Raw genomic sequence first — 17,900 nt, forward strand, 5'->3', positions numbered from 1 at the left:
TCCTTAAAACACTCTTGCTTTCAAGCATGGTAAGAGCCAGGGAAATTTTGCTTCTAGCTTCTAGCCCTTCCTGGTCTAGCAGCTAAGATTCCTGCTTTTCACCCAGGCTACCCAGGTTCAATTCCTGGGCAGGGAACTACGATCCTGCTTCAAGCCACCACTCACTGCTGTCTCCTCGAGATCAGTAGTGGGGACTGTGCTAGATACTAAGCCCTGGCGAGCCCACAGTAAACAGGACAGACATGATACCTGCCCTCCCAGGTTCTAATGGGAAAGATGGTCAAGCAGTGAGGGTACAACTAAACAAAGATTCAAAGGCATTTCTGGCGTGAACTAGGAAATGAAGAAAGGAAACCACCCTGAGAGAGAAAGGGAGGAGAAGGGAATGCACAGAAGATGGGGATGGTCACGAAGGGCAGATCTTCAACACGACTTTTGAGCTGAGAGAGGAGAGGTCAAGCAAAGAGAGCAGGGAGAGCACTTCAAATAGATGACCCTGAACAGACTGAGAGACTGGGGAAGGATGGAGCCATGGGAAGTGAGGTTGCAGGGGTGAGAGGGAGCCTGACCAGATGGGGCCTTTCAGTTCATTAGAGGAAGTTCTGTTCTCTGTGCGGAGACCAGGCTTCTCCCCAGCTGGGAACGTGCAGGACCTGGAGGAAGTGAGGGGCCTGTGCCAGTTAAGATGGGGCACCTGACAGGTGGTGACCAAACTCGGATGTATTCCTCCCTTGGTGATAGCATCTGTTGGTTACCAAGGGAACTTGGGCTAAACACTGAATGAAGCATGTCTTTTTATTCTGATCTGTAACATCTGGGGCCTTACTGATGCTAGAGAGACTGCCTTTCCCAGGGCTAGCCTACAAAGCACGTCTTTCATATGCAAACCAACACCCACCCCACATCCCACCCCACCTCCTCTCTCAAGCTTTCACACTCTGGGCCATTGTTCCTCTGCCCCCACCACCAGTGCCAGGTACCAGACTACCCCAGATGGCCCCTACACCCCAGAGCCCAATGAGATTATTCACATTTGCCCCTCCTAAGCCTGCTGACCCTGCCTTGCCTTCTCCTCCCACTGAAACCACAGTAAAGACTTCTGCCCACATTTACTACTCTCTCTCTCTGCCTCTGACAGATGCCGGTGCCTCCTCCCCACGTGGCCCCCATGGTGGGACAGGTCCCCTCCTTTGGGATCTGTATTTATTGTTGCTGTTGTTCAGTGGCTCGGCCACATCCGATTCTTTGCAACCCCATGCACTGCAGCACGCCAGGCTTCCCTGTCCTTCATTATCTCCTGGAGTTTGCTCAAACTCATGTCCATTGAGTCGGTGATGCCATCCAACCATCTCATCCTCTGTCATCCCTTTCTCCTCCTGCCTTAAATCTTTCTCAGCATCAGGGTCTTTTCCAATGAGTCGGCTCTTCACATCAGGTGGCCAAAATATTGGAGCTTCTGCTTAAGCATCAGTCCTTCCAATGAATATTCAGAGTTGATTTCCTTTAGGATTGACTGGTTTGACTCTTTGCTGTGCACTCAGTCAGTTTGGTCGCTCAGTCATGTCTAACTTTTTGCAACCCCATGGACTGCAGCACACCAGGCTTCCCTGTCCTTCACCAACTCCCAGAGCTTGCTCATACTCATATCCATCAGGTCGGTAATGCCATCCAACCATCACATCCTCTGTCGTCCCCTTCTCCTCCTGCCTTCAATCTTTCCCAGCATCAAGGTCTTTACCAATGAATCAGTTCTTCGCATCAGGTGGCCAAAGTATTGGAGATTCAGCTCCAGCATCAGTCCGTCCAATGAATATTCAGGACTGATTTCCTTTAGGATTGACTGGTTGGATCTCCTTCCAGTCCAAGGGACTCATTGTTTGCTGTCTAAACAATGGAAACAGTGAGAGACTTTATTTTTTTGGGGGGGGGGCTCCATAATCACTGAAGATGATGACTGCAGCCGTGAAATTAAAAGACGCTTGCTCTTTGGAAGAAAAGCTATGACAAAACCAGACAGCATAATAAAAAGCAGAGACATTACTTTACCAACAAAGGTCCATCTAGTCAAAGCTATGGGTTTTCCAGTAGTCACGTATGAATGTAAGAACTGGACTATAAAGAAAGCTGAGTACTGAAAAATTGATGCTTTTGAACTGTGGTGTTGGAGAAGACTCTTGAGAGTCCCTTGGACAGCAAGGAGATCAAACCAGTCAATCCTAAAGGAAATCAGTCCTGAATATTCATTGGAAGGACTGAAGTTGAAGCTGAAACTCCAATACTTTGGCCACCTGATGGGAAGAACTGACTCATTGGTAAAGACCTCGATGCTGGGAAAGATTGAAGGCAGGAGGAGAAAGGGATGACAGAGGATGGTTGGATGGCATCACCGACCTGATGGACATGAGTTTGAGCAAGCTCTGAAAGTTGGTGATGGACAGGGAAGCCTCATGTGCTATAGTCCGTGGGGTCACAAAGAGTTGGACACGACTGAGCGACTGAACTGGACTGAACTGAGGTTGGTTGTAGCTCTCATCAAGAAAGTGAAAGTGAGGTTGGAGGGGTAAGAAGAAGCCTGACCAGACGGACCTTTCAGTTCATTAGAGGACGTTCTGTTCTCTGTGTGGAGACCTGGATTCTCCCCAGCTGGGAACCTGCATGACCTGGAGGAAGTGAGGGGGCTGTGCCAGTCAAGACTGGGCACCTGTCAGGTGGTGACCAAACTGGGATGTATTAATCCCTAGATCATAGCATCTGTTGGCTACCAAGGGGACTTGGTATGCAGATGACACCACCCTAATGGCAGAAAGAGAGAGGCTGTCCAAGGGACTCTCAAGAGTCTTCTCCAGGAACACAGTTCAAAATCATCAATTCCTCAGTGTTCAGCATTCTTTATGGTCCAACTCCCACATCCATAGATGACTACTGGAAAAATCATAGCTTTGACTACATGGACTTTTGTCACAATGTAATATCTCTGCTTTTTAATTTGCTGTCTAGGTTGGTCATAGCTTTTCTTTCCAGGAGCAACTATCTTCTAATTCATGGCTGCAGTTACCAACTGCAGTGATTTTGGAGCCCAGAAAATAAAATCTGTCACTGTTTCCATTGTTTCCCCATCTATTTGCCATGAAGTGATGGGACCAGATGCCATGATCTTAGTTTTCTGAATGCTGAGTTTTAAGCCAACTTTTTCACTCTCCTCTTTCGGCTCTTTAGTTCTTCTCTTTCTGCCATAAGGGTGGTGTCATCTGCCTATCTGAAGTTATTGATATTTCTCCTGGCAATCTTGATTCCAGCTTGTGCTTCATCCAGCCCAGCGTTTCTCATGATGTACTCTGCACGACATATCTAAAGTAGTCCAAATCATTGAAACAAAGTAGAAAGTGCTGGGAGGACAGAGGAGGGGAGAGGGAAAATTACAGAGTTTGGCAAGTATAGACTTTCAATTTCATAAGATGAAGAAGTTCCAGAAATCTGTAGCTAAACAATGTAAATATATTTAACTCTACTGAACTATACACTTTTAAATAAGATGGCTAAGATTCCAGCTTGTGATTCATCCAGTCCAGCATTTCACATGATGTACTCTGCATATAAGTTAAACAAACAAGGTAACAATATACAGCCTTGATGGACTCCTTTCCCAATTTTGAACCAGTTCATTGTTCCATGTCTGGTTCTAACTGTTGCTTCTTGACCAATTATTTTTTCAGTGGCAGTGGCCTTCTGATCTGTTGGTCTCACTATATCTGAAGAATGATAAAAACCTACATTTTAAAACACCCGCTCCTCCAAGGCTGCCATCTCCTACCTCCAGATGGTGATGGCCAGGGTGCACAGGACCCCAGTGAAGGATGGGAAGAAAAGCAGAAAGATGAAGAAAGTCATCATCTGCGAGGCCCGCCATGCTTTGCTCGGAGGCTGGAAATTCATCATCAGGCTGATCTGAAGAAAGAGATGCAGTCACCTCTCTTGTGCGGCCAGAGGAGCAGGCCAAGGGGACTCCAGCTAGACACCAGTTGCCTGATACCCTTCCCAGCACCACCACCCCCTCACCCAATTTCAACCACCACTGGGTCATATGGGACTGCAAAGCCAATTGGTTCCAACTTCAGACTGACTCACATTTTTGACGTAGAACATGAGGAAAAGAGTAATCATTTGGATAAAGGGCAGCAGAGGACAGAAGAAGGTTCCAATCCTATGAGAGAGTGGGGAGGGAAGGCGCAGGGAATGGGTTAACGACGGGTGTGGGGGGAAGGGAGAGGGTGTTACAGGCTGCACTGTGTCCCTCCAAACTCATTTGTTGAAGTCGTAACCCCAATACCTCAGAATGTGTTTGGAGATAGGGCCTTGAAAGAGACAATTAAGGTAAAATGAGGTCACTCACCTCGTGTGGGCCCTAACGGACACACAGAGGGAAGAGGACATGTGAGGGTCCAGGGTGAGGGCGCCATCTACAGGCCAAGGTTGGAGGCCTCAGGCGAAGTCAACCCTGCCAACACCTTGATCTGGGATTTCAAGCCTCCGGAATTGTGAGAAAATAAATTCGTGCGGTTTATTATTTAATAAATAACCACCATTTAAAGTACCTGTGGTACTTTATTATCAAAGCGCTAGAAAACTCATACAGAGGGGGACTGCTTCCAATATGGCAAACCCGGCAAATCCCCACCATATCCAGAATCCACAGTTCTAGGAAAGAGATTCTGCAGAGAACGTTACCCACTTGGCAATTAGTTAAACCACCAGATGGCCTTCGGACAGGCCTCGCCCAGGTGTCCCAAATGCGGAACGTGAACTCCGCCTACTCATCTGGCATTCGAGAAGGCCTGACGTCCTGCCAGGACAAGCATTAAACTGCATTGTTACAAAGGAGAAGGGCCCTCGCTCTTTAATTCTCCCCAATGCTGAGGCCAAAGGAAGAAAATATCAGCTTGGGTGCTGGTGTCTTTAAGTCCTAACACTTGCCAACCTCCTTAAAAAAAAAAAAAAAAACAGGTAGTCTTTAGATTGAGAGCCTTGATAGCAGCATCTAGCTAGAATTTTACTTTTTATGATGGGTTTGATTTTATTTTTCAAATGACTTGGAATTTAAAGTCAAATGATATGATTTTCCATTGATGATGATAAAATAAAGACTCATTTAAATGTATTTAAGTTTATAAAAAGCAAACAATATAAAAGAGAATATAAAGTCAAAAACAGTCCAGTGATAGACAAGCCAAACAAAACAGGAAGGCTGGTTAAGATGGTAAATTTTAGGTTATGTGTTTTGTACTACAAATTTTAAAAAAGAGCCCTTAAAAGGATGACAACAGTCATATAATAAACCTTTCTGAGTCAGTTACTCGCCAAGCATTTAATGCATGCATTTTCTCATTTAATCCTCACCAAAAGTCTATAAAGTAGGTGCTACTATTTCCCCCATTAACAGATTAGAAAATGAAGGTTTAGCGAGAGTTTATATATAACTTGCCCAGTGGCATCCTGTTCATTGGGTAAAAGGACTTTGTAAACTGTCCAGTTGCCAGTGGCGTCTTGGCAGTAAGCAAACGTACCACCTAAGCTACATAAAGAAAAAGTCTTCACCATCCCCCAAAATAAATTCATTGACATTACTGAGTTATTTGCATATAGCCAAATCACCCAGGGCAACTTTAAAGAGTTGGGAAATAAGGTGCTTTACAGTTGTATGGCCTATTTGAGATTGAAGAGCAGATTTCTTATATCACCTGACTTAATCATCCACTAAGTCGAAGGCAGCTCTTACTATGTGCATTTGACAGATGAGGAGACTGAGGCTCAGAGTTCAGTGACCTCAATGAGTAGAAGAGCCAACCCCACAATCCAAGTTTATCCAGGTTGCCCTTCAGGTTGGGGTCCCTGCTCCGTGTCAATTCTTGGCTGAAGTCCTCATAAAGGAAGAGAACACTCTGGGACATGAATGCATGGTCCTCAGACTGGCTGAATTTGGTATCATCTGTGCAGCTTTGAAAAACAACAGGTTCTGGGCATTGCCACCAAAACTCCAAGTTCACAGTCAGGTGGGAACCACTGAGCAAACCAAGAATTTCAAAACTTACCACACCAGAGTTTGTGCATAGATGAGTTCTAACACATTTCTGGCAATATCAAACTCCTGTAAGCCAAGACTTGTGATAAGCCGCATCCCAATGATTCTGTGAAAATATGATGAGGTTAGTACACAAACCATGAACTCCCTCCTTCAAAAGATTCCCCACAATCAACAAAGGAGAACAAGCTTTCACCAGTTTGGAATAAAGTTATGATTACCCTTGCAAGTTTTCGAAAAGTTCCAAGTATGAGCATGTTTTAGAAGAAATAATTGAGGGAATCAAGGGAAAATGGAATTAACACAAAGGATTCAAATGGAGATACTGCTAAAGTGGTTCAAAAATTTCTAGAGAACATTATTTAAATTATCCCACCTACTACTTAAACAGATAACTAATTATTAATAGGTTTACTAAAATAGGTATTATTTAAATGAGATTATTTAAATTACCCTACCTATTATCTTCTTTATACCACTTTTTGCTTTTAAATCTTTCTTTTAAACCTTTATTTTAATATAGTTTAAATCTATATTTAAACTCAGCACCTCTGAACCCAAATAAACTGAAAAATTCTCAGCTTCCAGTTACAGCTATGAGTTAATGGTGTTTCTGTTTTCTAAATCCACAAGGAGGAAACCTAGGTCCCCATTTATTCTGAAGAAAGTTGAGACCATTTTGATTTTTTTTTCATACAGAAGAATTGCAAAAAAAAAAAAAAAAAAACTGCTATAAAAGACAAAAAAATAACAACAAAACTTTCTCACCTTTATGTCCAGACTCTGGACAGAGACTGAACTAAAAGTGAGTTAGGGTAGACTGAGTGAGGAAATTTGGCATTCAACCCACTGAGGAAGGAATCAGCATTACGTCATGCCATCTTATTACTAAGGCAGCTTGTGAAATAAGTAAATGTCTATTAGGAATGAGATGCTCATAATATTATTATAAAATACATGAGTAAATAAATAAAAGAGGACCATACATGGGCCAATGATGATATTGCCCCAATCCTGCACACTTGGGGTCTAAATTAAAAATTAATGCATTAATTAAATTCAATGAAAACAATAAGATAAATCTATAGGTACAAACATGGAAAGATGACAAGGTATTCTCACTGTACCAACTCCACAGCAGTTTTGCAACTTAGCACGCAAACATACACACACATACAGAGCAGGACATGCACAGAAAATCTGGAAGAATATACATACACTAGAAGATTAAAATGATCTATGGTGGATATGATTTCAAACGACTCCGTTTCTGTGTTTCATTTATAGAACTTTCTTTCTCAGGAGCTTATAAACGGCCACTTGAATTAAATGAACTTTGACAACAGAACTGTCAAGGTGAAATTTCAGTTACTTCAGAAGAAAACAATATTCCTAAGGACAATAGGCAGACTTAGGACAATGTACACTTAGAGTACAGAAGGGACCCATACTTCCTGCTCAGCCAATGCTATGCTCCAGTTACAGCAGCAGGTACTAATTACTCAAGACAGACAAATATTTACCTTCTCAGGAACTCCCCCAGCAAGGAATCAGCTAAAGAGAACACAAAATCCATCAGCAGGAGCCGGTAGATTTCTTGGCCAATGAGGGTTTCCCAACACTGGAAAGCAAAGGCAAATGAGAGGTTGGGATGCGGGAGGAGGCTGTTGCCATCTGTTGCTGCCCCCCTGGTCTCATAAGAATGGAGTTGGCAGCTTAGTTTGATCGAGCCTTGGAGTGCCCAGAAAAGCAGACCCACCCTCATCAGAAATGCATCTCTAGGCTGAGTTTATTTCTGAGTGTTTATTCTCTTTCTGTGCGCCTTCTTCCTCCATTAAGGCTTGCCCTCCTCATGTACCCAGACTTTCCTGTCTCACTACCTCTCCCCTTTAACACTTTGTCCTATGCCTTCTGGATCCTGTTTTTTAGCCAAGAAGAGCAGGAGGTGTCAATGGCTAATAATGCCTCCATTCCTTTTGCTTATTAACCTTGTGAAAAATCAATATCTTAAAAAATTTTTTTAATTTTATTTTACTTTTATGTATACTTCTCTGACATGTTTCTTTTCTTTATATTTTTCTTTATATTGAAGCTTCTGATTTATATCATTTTTTCTCTGTCTATAGGACTTCTTTAAACTTTTCTTTTGTGGAAGGTCTGCTGGAAATGATTTCCCGCAGTATTTGTTTTTCTGAGAAGGTCTTTATTTTTCTTTCACTTTTGAGGGATAATTTAACCAAATATGGAAATCTTGGTTGGTGTATTTTTTATTTCAACACTTAAGAATTGTCCTAGACTCTCAAAAAATAATTTTTGAGTACTATGAAAAGTAACCCCCTGCATTTTCCTATTCTTTATCCTCTATAGGTAAAGTTTTAAAAAATAGTCTAGTTTTTTTTAAGGCTTACTCCTTGTTTTTAGTTTTCTGTAATGCTATCTGATGTGCCAAGTTGGAGTTTTTAAAATTTTTTAATTTAATTTACTTCTTTCTTTGGGTGTTTTCTTGCTCAGTGTTCTTTGAGCTTCCTGTTTCTATGGTTTGGTGTCTTTCAATAATTTTAAAATAATTTATATCTTCTTGATTAAGAAAGTGGCCTAGAGGTTTAGCAGATTGGCATAAACAGGAAGGTTGAAATGGTCAGTTTTTGAAGTTAGTTACTTCTGTAGGAAGCCCAAGGATGGATGGAAGGGTAAATGGATGGATAGATGGATAGATGAATAGATGGATAAGTAGATGGACAGATGGATGGGAAAAATAACATGGTATCTACTCTAATATCATAGGCAGAAACCGTTGAGAAACTCACTTCCTCCCTGATGGTCAAAGCCAAGCTTAAAGCAAAACGGCATAGAAATCTTACCTCTTCACTATCCAGGGCCACAATGTTGAGCCAATAGTAACACAGAATTCCAATGATTGATATTTTCAGAAAGATATTTCTAAAAAATGAAGAGAAAACAACTATCATTACTTCCATGGCAGTCATAGGAGATGCTTGCTAATATTTCATTTGGGGCACATGGTAGGATGGAAATTCCTGCCCTCTGTGGTTATGTGGTTTTAGTTGCTCAGTTGTGCCCAACTCTTTGCGACCCCATGAACTGCAGCCTGCCAGGCTCCTCCGTCCATGGGGATTCTCCAGGCAAGAACACTGGAATGAGTTGCCATTTTCTCCTCCAGGGGATCTTCCCGACCCGGGGATTGAACCCAGGTCTCCCATGTTGCAGGCAGATTCTTTACTCTCTGAGCCACCAAGGAAGCCCCCTGTGGTTGGTGGGGGCGGGGCGCATATGACTAGTTCTGGCAAATGAGCTGTGAACATAAACAATGTGTGTTATCTTGTGTCACTTCTAGACTAGAGTATTTAAATGCCAGTGAGACTCACCATCTTCCCTCTGGAAGGACAATCAGCCTGAATCCCTGAGTGACTAACGTAAGCAAAATTTCCCTGCCAATCCACACAGGGCATGCAACGTGAACAAGAAATAAATACTTGTGTTCTAAACCACTGTGAATTTGGAGTGGGGGTTGGGGGTTGCAGGGATGTTTGTTACCACAGTTTAACCTCATTTATTCTGACTGATACACTCTCTTTTGGGCATATCCAAACTACCTGATTTCACTTCTCCCTGTAATGGTAGTACACATACATACTATTCATCAGGTCCACCAGGGACAGAAAACATGCTACACACTTTTTCGAATCATCCCTCTTAATCATTCCAGCTCTACCATCAGGTAGATAGTATTTTATGCCTGTCTTACTGATGAGGAAACTGAAGCACAGAGAGATGAAATAACTTGCACAAGATCACACGGATTGCTTAGGGGCGTGACAAAGGTTGAAAACAAGGACCACCTGATTTAACAGCCTGAGTTCTTAAACCTAGTCACTTTGCCCAAATCAGTAACTGCTGGTTCTAAGAGGTCTTCAACATTGATGTGCCAAGAACCATGTACCACTACACCAGTCGTTTTCAAAGTATGGTCCGCAGACCAGCAGTAGCATCTGTAATCTTGTTAGAAAGGCAAACTTTCTGGCCCTCTCCCAGATCTTCTGAATCAGACACTCTGGTATAGGGCCCAGCAATCCCTCCAGGTAATTCTGGTGCAGGTTAAAGGTTGAGAACCAACCATTAGACAAAACAACACAGTGAAGGAAGAGACAGGATTTGCCTTTTTCAACACTAGATCCCAAATCTCTTACCCAGTGCCTAGCCTATAATAGACTCTCAATATCTACTGGATTAATGCCTTACTGTACAGTGATATTGTCATTTATGATAAGAAATATGCATTTGGTCTTCTTGTCCTTTTCTGGCACTGAGCTCCTGAAACCTTTGGAATATCCTAAGTGAGGAGAGCTATCAAGGTGTCTTTTGTTATATTAATGTGACTGTTGGGAAGCCCCTAGGTCTACTAAGGTTAGGGGCTGGTTGCTGTGACAACCAATCCTGATTTAGAGGATCTGAACTCAGTGTGCCTATTGCAGACTCCAGGGAGGAGAGAGGGGCTGGAGATTGAATTTATTGGGCTTCTCTGATGGCTCAATGGGTAAAGAATCTGCCTGCAATGCAGGAGACCTGGGTTCAATCCCTGGGTTGGGAAGATGCCCTGGAGGGCAGGGCAACCCACTCCAGTATTCTTGTCTGGAGAATCCCCATAGACAGAGAAGCCTGGCAGGCTACATACAGTCCATGGGGTTGCAAAGAGTCAGACACAACTGAGCTAAAACACAGAACCAGTGGCCATTTAACTAGTCATGCATACGTAATGAAGCCTCCACAAAAACTCAAAAGGAGGCGGGTTTGGTGAGCTTCTGGCTTGGTGACAGGATGGTATTTGGGAGACTGAAAATCTCAGAAAGGGCAACGAAGCTCTACATACACAGACTTTGCCCTACACATTTCTTCTACCTGGCTGTTCTTGAGTTATAGCTTTTTATAATAAAGCAGTAATCTCATAAGTAAAGTGTTTCTCTGAGTCATGTGAGCTGTTCTAGCAAATTCTCAAACTCGAGCAGGGGGTCACTGGAACCTCCGATCTATAGTTGGTCGGTCAGAAGCCCAGGTGACAATGTGGATTTGCGACTGGTACCAGAAGAGGGGGTGGGGGCAGTCCTGTGGGGCTGAGCCTTACCCTGTGGGATTCTGACACTGCCTTCAGGTACTTAGTGTCAGAGTTGAAATAAATTGTAGGACACCCATCTGTGTGTATTGGAGAATGGCTTGGTGGTGTGGGAAAACCCACATGTCGGAACTGGTGTCAGAACTTAAATACATTAACTGCAGTGTAACTCCAGGTTAAACCTACTTCTGAGCTTTCTTATTTTCTCTGCATATAGAGAAGATTTTGAATATTTTGTGAAGCAATACCTAGGGCTAATATATATTAAAAGATAATGAATTTCTCTTGGGATCAGAAAAATGCAAATTAAATAAAGTGATTAGATCAAAATGACACGCTGAGCTTTGGAGCCTATTACCTATCATACTGAACCTATCACCTCTATATCCAAATTCAATTGAAATGATGAAAGAAAAAAAAGTCAAAAGCTAAAAGATCCATAAAGCAGTGGGAAACAAAAAAGTCATCATGAACAGACCAGAAATATAGAGGAATTTATGGAAAATAGCAGAAATAAAGGCCACAAAGATTAAAATATGAAAAGGGGTCAGTGAAGAAGACTGGAGAAAACCCAATTTAAAACAAATTTGGGAGAAGACTGCCTCAGAGGTGGTGGTAGTTCTGAAGATGCCTGGAACTTAGAGACAGCAGATACAAAAGGTCTGGAAAGAACAACGGGTGATTGTTTGGTGATGCCAGATGTCAGAAACCCTCAAAGCCATACCTGTAGGCCTCAGAAGAGGTAGTTAGAATATGGAGTCCTTGGCCTATGCAAATCCACATTCAAATCGAAAGGCAAAATAAAAAATATGTGGGAACGTGGAAGTAGTTAAAAAGTTGACCACCCCAAGATCTACTCTAAAATAACGTCTTATCTTCTCTCACAAAAGGAGGACAGTGTAAGTAGGATACATTTAACAGACACTGAGCAAAGACGCCAGTGTGCTGCTGAACTGTGCACTGAAAATGGTTTAAATTTTTTTTTAATCTCAATAAAAAAAAACCCTGATTGTTTCTAACCATTGAGAGGAGGCGCCCAGAGGTGTAGTGTGGGTAGAAAGGAAGGCTTTCTAAAATTTTTTTCTTCAGGAAAATGATACTTGTATCTATGTGTGCTCAGTGGCTCTGTCATGTCCAACTCTGCAACCCTAAGGGCTGTAGCCCACCAGGCTCCTCCATCCATGGAGTTTTCCAGGCAAGAGTATACTGGAATGGAGTGCCATTTCCTACATGCCCTTGAGGAAAGGCGTGGCAACCCACTCCAGTAATCTTGCCTGGAGAATCCCATGGACAGAGAAGCCCAATGGGCTACAATCCATAGGGTTGCAAAGAGTCAGACATGAATATGGTGACTTAGCACACACACATCATCTTCTATTCCTTATGTTTCATAGCTCTTCAAATAAAGATGAACTCTGGACCTATCTATCAAATACATATACACATAACCCTAAACATTAACCTGAAGTCATTCAACATTTTCTGTGAAGGGCCAGACAGTAAATATTTTTGGCCTTGCAAACCATACAGTTTGTGTCCCAACTCTGCAGTTGTAGCAGGAAAGGAGTCATAGATAATATGTCACCAGTGGACATGGTTGCATTCCAGTGAGACTTTATTTATGAAAATGGGAGGCAGGCTGGGCCTGCAGGCTGCTGTTTGCTAACTCCTGATCTCAAATAATAAGTATATATACATATATATATATATATACACACACACATACATATATACACTTCCCTGGTGGCTCAGAGGTTAAAGCGTCTGCCTGAATGTGGGAGACCTGGGTTCGATCCCTGGGTTGGGAAGATCCCCTGGAGAAGGAAATGGCAACCCACTCCAGTATTCTTGCCTGGAGAATCCCATGGACGGAGGAGCCTGGTAGGCTACTTTCCACGGGGTTGCAAAGAGTCGGACATGACTGAGTGACTTAACTTTTTCAACTTTCATATATATATGTGTGTGTGTGTGTGTTTTAAAATATGCTTGTTACAAATTTAAGGGTAACAGAAATGCTTAAGATTTGTGTGAAGAAACTATAAGCATAAACATAAGTATAGATTTGCTATTCCAGGAAGAAGGAATGGCCAGTGCAAAGGTGCTGAGGTGGGCATACAGTTTGTGAACAATGAGAAGGCGAGTGAGGCTGGGGACTGGGGTCACTGAGGAAGGGGAAGGAGGTAGAAAATAAAACTGAAGAACTGACCAGGAGCCAGATCTCAGAGGCAATGGTAAAGTAAAGACTCTGAAATTGATCAGTAAAAAAAAGTCAATCTAGTAGTTCAGCCTCATCACTGTAAACACCACCATAACCAGGAAATGGTCAGGGTACTAGCCAGGAAGAAGCAATAAAGAAAACAATTTGGGTAGCTTTATACTTTATCAAGACTGTGGGGTCACTTCCAGCACATACAATGCCTTTCTGGGAATCACAAAAAGGGATCCTTTCCCAGCCAATGAATTGCCAAAAGCATCCCCTCAACTTCAACCTCCCCCTCCAACCAACCATTTGGATGGTTAAATGACAGAAATGAACCTGTTCCTCCTGGCTGATTCAGTGGGTACTCAGCCTCACAGTCGGACTCATGGAACTCTGGATGATCGGTTCCCACGTGACTTCTTAGCCAAGAACGTCTGTGCAGTGCATAACCTACTCCCCCATATATCTCATAACTGAGAACCATGCTCCTCAAGCTGACAGCAAGATAAGCCATTACTGGGAAAGCTTATCTGGGAAAGATAAGCCATTACTGGGAAAGTTTATCTGGGAAAGAAAAGCCATTACTTTAAGCAAAGGGCAGATGTACCCAATTACTGTATTTCTTCGGGGCTCTTTGGACTTTATGGCTAGTAACTCATACCATAAAAACATAATCTACTCTTGAAATTCTTTCTGGAAAACAGAACTGTGATACTTGAGTGTAACCCTTTCTAGTTTCCATCCCATTTCCCTCTGTGAAAATTGAGGCTGGAGTGAAAAGTGACAGCCACACCTACCGGATCAGGAGGGTATAGACTTCATGCCTCGGCATCTCGTAGCGCTCCACCAGCCTGAACATGGAGTAGAAGCGAGGCACGACCAGGTTGATACAGGACACGACGAAAGGCAGTAAAAGCACCGCCCCAGGGTTACTGTGGTTCGCCAGGAACTGCAGGGAATGGAGGGAGAGAATCAAGTTGCTGACCATACACTGGACCCCTCTCTGCCTGACTCAGAAGATCCCCCAAGGTGGGAAAACCCCAGAAGTAGCTCCTCTGATTAGCTATTAAAAGACCACTTACCAAGCACTTGCCCTTGGCCGAGAATTACTCACACGATGCTTTAATTCCCACTATAGCCCAATAGGTGGGTGTTCATAGACTTAACTGATGGACAACCTGAGGCTCAGAGAGGCAAAGATGCTTACCCAGGGTTCCCCAGCTAGGAATTGGCAGATTTGAACCCAGGTCTATCAGACTCAGGGACCTATGGCCCAACAGCCATTCTGTGACTTTACTTTCCTCACCAAGAGATTTGGAAACATGAGAATGTGCTCCAGGCTGCTGGAAGAAAAGCTTGAGTTACCAAAACTACAACTCAAGGGAATTTCTCCTCCGCTCTCCTGCGTGCCCTTGTTCATTTCACCAAGCTTTGCCTGTCCTTGGGTGCTGAATTAGGGGCAAGGGAGCCTCTGCTAGCCCATGCTGCTCTTTTCTATGAGGGTCAGAGGGGTGCCCCTGCCTTTGTGGGGACACCACCCTGGCATTTGTCTGGAGTGAAGCCTATGCCGCCCCTCTTGGAGTAAGAGATTCTAATGGATTTATCTGATGTCTGAAAGTTCCCTCATTTCCCACCCTGAAGCCTGACTCTGCCTCTATTTACCTCTGGATAGCTTTGAAAACACCACTTGCACTTTCACAGTATCTTTGGAGCCAGATGGGAGAGGGCAATGGCACCCCACTCCAGTACTTTTGCCTAGAAAATCCCATGGATGGAGGAGCCTGGTAGGCTGCAGTCCATGGGGTCGATAGAGTCGAACACAACTGAGCGACTTCACTCTCACTTTTCACTTTTCACTTTCATGCATTGGAGAAGGAAATGGCAACCCACTCCACTGTTCTTGCCTGGAGAATCCCAGGGACTGGGAAGCCTGGTGGGCTGCCGTCTATGGGGTCGCACAGAGTCGGACACGACTGAAGCGACTTAGCAGCAGTAGCAGCAGCAGTTAGAGCCAGATTAATTTAGGGTCAAATGCTGCGACCTCCCTGTGCTTATAAGCTGAAGCTTTGGAACTATAAGCATAGCTTCTCTGAGCCTCTTTCCTAGTCTGCCTGATGGGGAGATTATCATATAACCCACAGAGACACTGTAAGAATTAAGTGAGACCGCATAAGGGGCTTCCCTGGTAGCTCAGTTGGTAAAGAATCCTCCTGCAATGCAGGAGACCCCAGTTCGATTCCTGGGTTGGGAAGATCTGCTGGAGAAGGGATAGGTTATCCACTCAAGTATTCTTGGCTTCTCTGGTGGCTCAGCTGGTAAAGAATCCACCTGCAATGCAGGTGACCTGGGTTCAATCCCTGGGTTGGGAAGATCCCTTGGAGAAGGGAAAGGCTACTCACTCCAATATTCTGGCCTAGAGAATTCCATGGACCGCATAGTCCATGGGGTTGCAAAGAGTCGAGCCACTTTCACTTTCAAATAAGGAAAGGTCCAGTTGCAGAGTGGCTAAATGACACAGCTGGGGGCACCATTCGTGTGAAATTGTAGCTGCCAATGAACGTGCCTCCTCGAGCTGTGCAGAGGGTTGATCCCGTCTGGCACAGATGTTCAAACAATGGGAATGATTCTTCTCCTCCTCCTTCACTACCTCGTTCACTTCAGGTGAGTGTGAAGAAAACCTTCAGAGTCAAGGAGAAACTCAGAAGTCATCTTTATACTTACAGCTGCCCTGCCACAGCTTCCAAGGTAGGCAGTGCCAGGCCCTGGAGCACTGGGACTCAGTTTCATCTTTCAGGGCAAACCTTAATAGGAACCCTTAGGTTTGTACCATTTCACACCCATTTCTTGCTGGCTCCTCCTCCACTGGGTTGAGCACCTACTATGTATCAGGAGTTGGGCCAGGTGCCTGGCTATTCTTTTGAAGAAGCAAATGTGTAAACAAGCATTTTCAAAGCTGCATGTGGCAAGCACACAGGGAAAGACTACAGAGTCAGGTGCACCTAATTCAGTCTAGTAAGAGAGGTGATGGTGAGAAAAGATTTCCTGGGGGATGTGTCACTCATGGAGAAAAGGAGGAGTTTGCCAGATGAAGGGGAGGGGTGGCAGTGTAGAATGAACTGCGTGTTTCCCATCTAGAGATAAGGGAAAACCTGGTGTGTTCAGGGAACTAGGGGCACATCATTTAGTGTTGCCGGTGTGGTATACAGGAGGTTGTGGGGTATTGAGACTAAAGATATGGGCAGGGGCCACATCACAAAAGATCTATCAATCGTGCCATGGAGGATAGGTTTTATATTTAGAGTACTGAGAAGACAATAAAGAAAGAGACACAATCAGACCAACCTGTACCACAATTCTAGGGGTCTGCAAAATCAGCTACAATTAGCCCTATTTACAGAAGAGTAACTGAAAATCACAGAGAAACAGTACTTTTCCACCCACCAGCTAATTAGTCTCAGAGTTCATATCAAAAAAAAAAAAAAAGCTAACATTCCTTTATCACCCACAGTCCAGGTACTAAGTAAACTCTTCACATAACTTTTCTCTAGTCCAGACCACACACCTACAAAACAGGCATTCCAATTTATAGATAAGGAATTAGGGGCTTGGGAAGACTAAAGTGAAAGTGTTAGTCACTCAATCATGTCCAACTGTTTGCAACCCTATGGACTGTAGCCTGCCAGGCTCCTCTATCCATGGATTCTCCAAGCAAGAATACTGGAGTGGGTTGCCATTTCCTTCTCCAGGGGATCTTCCAGACCCATGGATCAAATCTCAGTCTCCTGGGTTGCCAGCAGATTCTTTACCCTCTGAGCCACCAGGGAAGCCCATGGGAAGAGTAAATCACTAGCCAAATTCCACTGGTTCATAATATTTATTAAGTGTCTAATTGGTGCCAAAAAGGCATTAGGGATATAATGATAAAGGAGGACACCAGAACCTGATCCCAGGTCTGGGGCCAAAGTTCCCATCTCTCCACTAGCCCAGAGCCTCCACCCTGAGCTGTGCGCACACATCCCCTGGGGATGTTTTTATGATGCAGATTATGGGTCCATGGACCAAGAGAGGGACCCAGGATTTTGCACTTTTAAACAAACTTCCTCCTGGTGGCGATGCTGCTGGCCACGACTTCGTTTTGAGTGGTGACCAGGACCCCACCCACCCCCTCCTGTATCTTGTCCCTTCACCTGCTTCTCTGTGCTCTGGACCCTGGATCTCTGGCCTCTCTGGTTACCTGTAAATTGTTCTCAGCCAGGTAATAAACGGCTGCACAGCAGGTGATGGCCACTCCAGAAGAGACAACCCAGGCTGCCACGTGGGCAGAGAAGCGGATAAACTGCTGATTGAATGTTAACTTGACGTTCTCCTGAAGGATTTCTGACAGGTTCTCCTGTAAACACAAGGAAGTCAAGTTCACTCACAGAACCCCTACACTGTCAGCAAAGATGACCACCCTAGGCTTTGGTGCTCTCAAAGAGACACAAACCCACAGGCGA

The 17,900-nt window shown here is 43.9% G+C and overlaps 1 protein-coding gene across 2 annotated transcripts in view; it reads right to left on the bottom strand.

Moving 5' to 3' along the window:
• The window catches only part of TMC5 (transmembrane channel like 5), a 76,637-nt gene that overhangs the window by 15,748 nt on the left and 42,989 nt on the right, over nucleotides 1-17,900 (bottom strand). For both annotated transcript variants that reach the window (XM_070362641.1, XM_005894424.3), the window contains exons 11-17: nucleotides 17,639-17,794; nucleotides 14,202-14,353; nucleotides 8,938-9,016; nucleotides 7,600-7,697; nucleotides 6,087-6,182; nucleotides 4,126-4,201; nucleotides 3,812-3,945 (exon numbers count right to left, since the gene is read on the bottom strand). In XM_070362641.1, coding sequence (XP_070218742.1) covers nucleotides 3,812-3,945; nucleotides 4,126-4,201; nucleotides 6,087-6,182; nucleotides 7,600-7,697; nucleotides 8,938-9,016; nucleotides 14,202-14,353; nucleotides 17,639-17,794 — 791 coding nt within the window. The remainder of the gene's footprint in view (nucleotides 1-3,811; nucleotides 3,946-4,125; nucleotides 4,202-6,086; nucleotides 6,183-7,599; nucleotides 7,698-8,937; nucleotides 9,017-14,201; nucleotides 14,354-17,638; nucleotides 17,795-17,900) is intronic.

Source organism: Bos mutus, chromosome 25 (assembly GCF_027580195.1).
Source record: "Bos mutus isolate GX-2022 chromosome 25, NWIPB_WYAK_1.1, whole genome shotgun sequence".
Lineage (NCBI taxonomy): Eukaryota > Metazoa > Chordata > Mammalia > Artiodactyla > Bovidae > Bos > Bos mutus.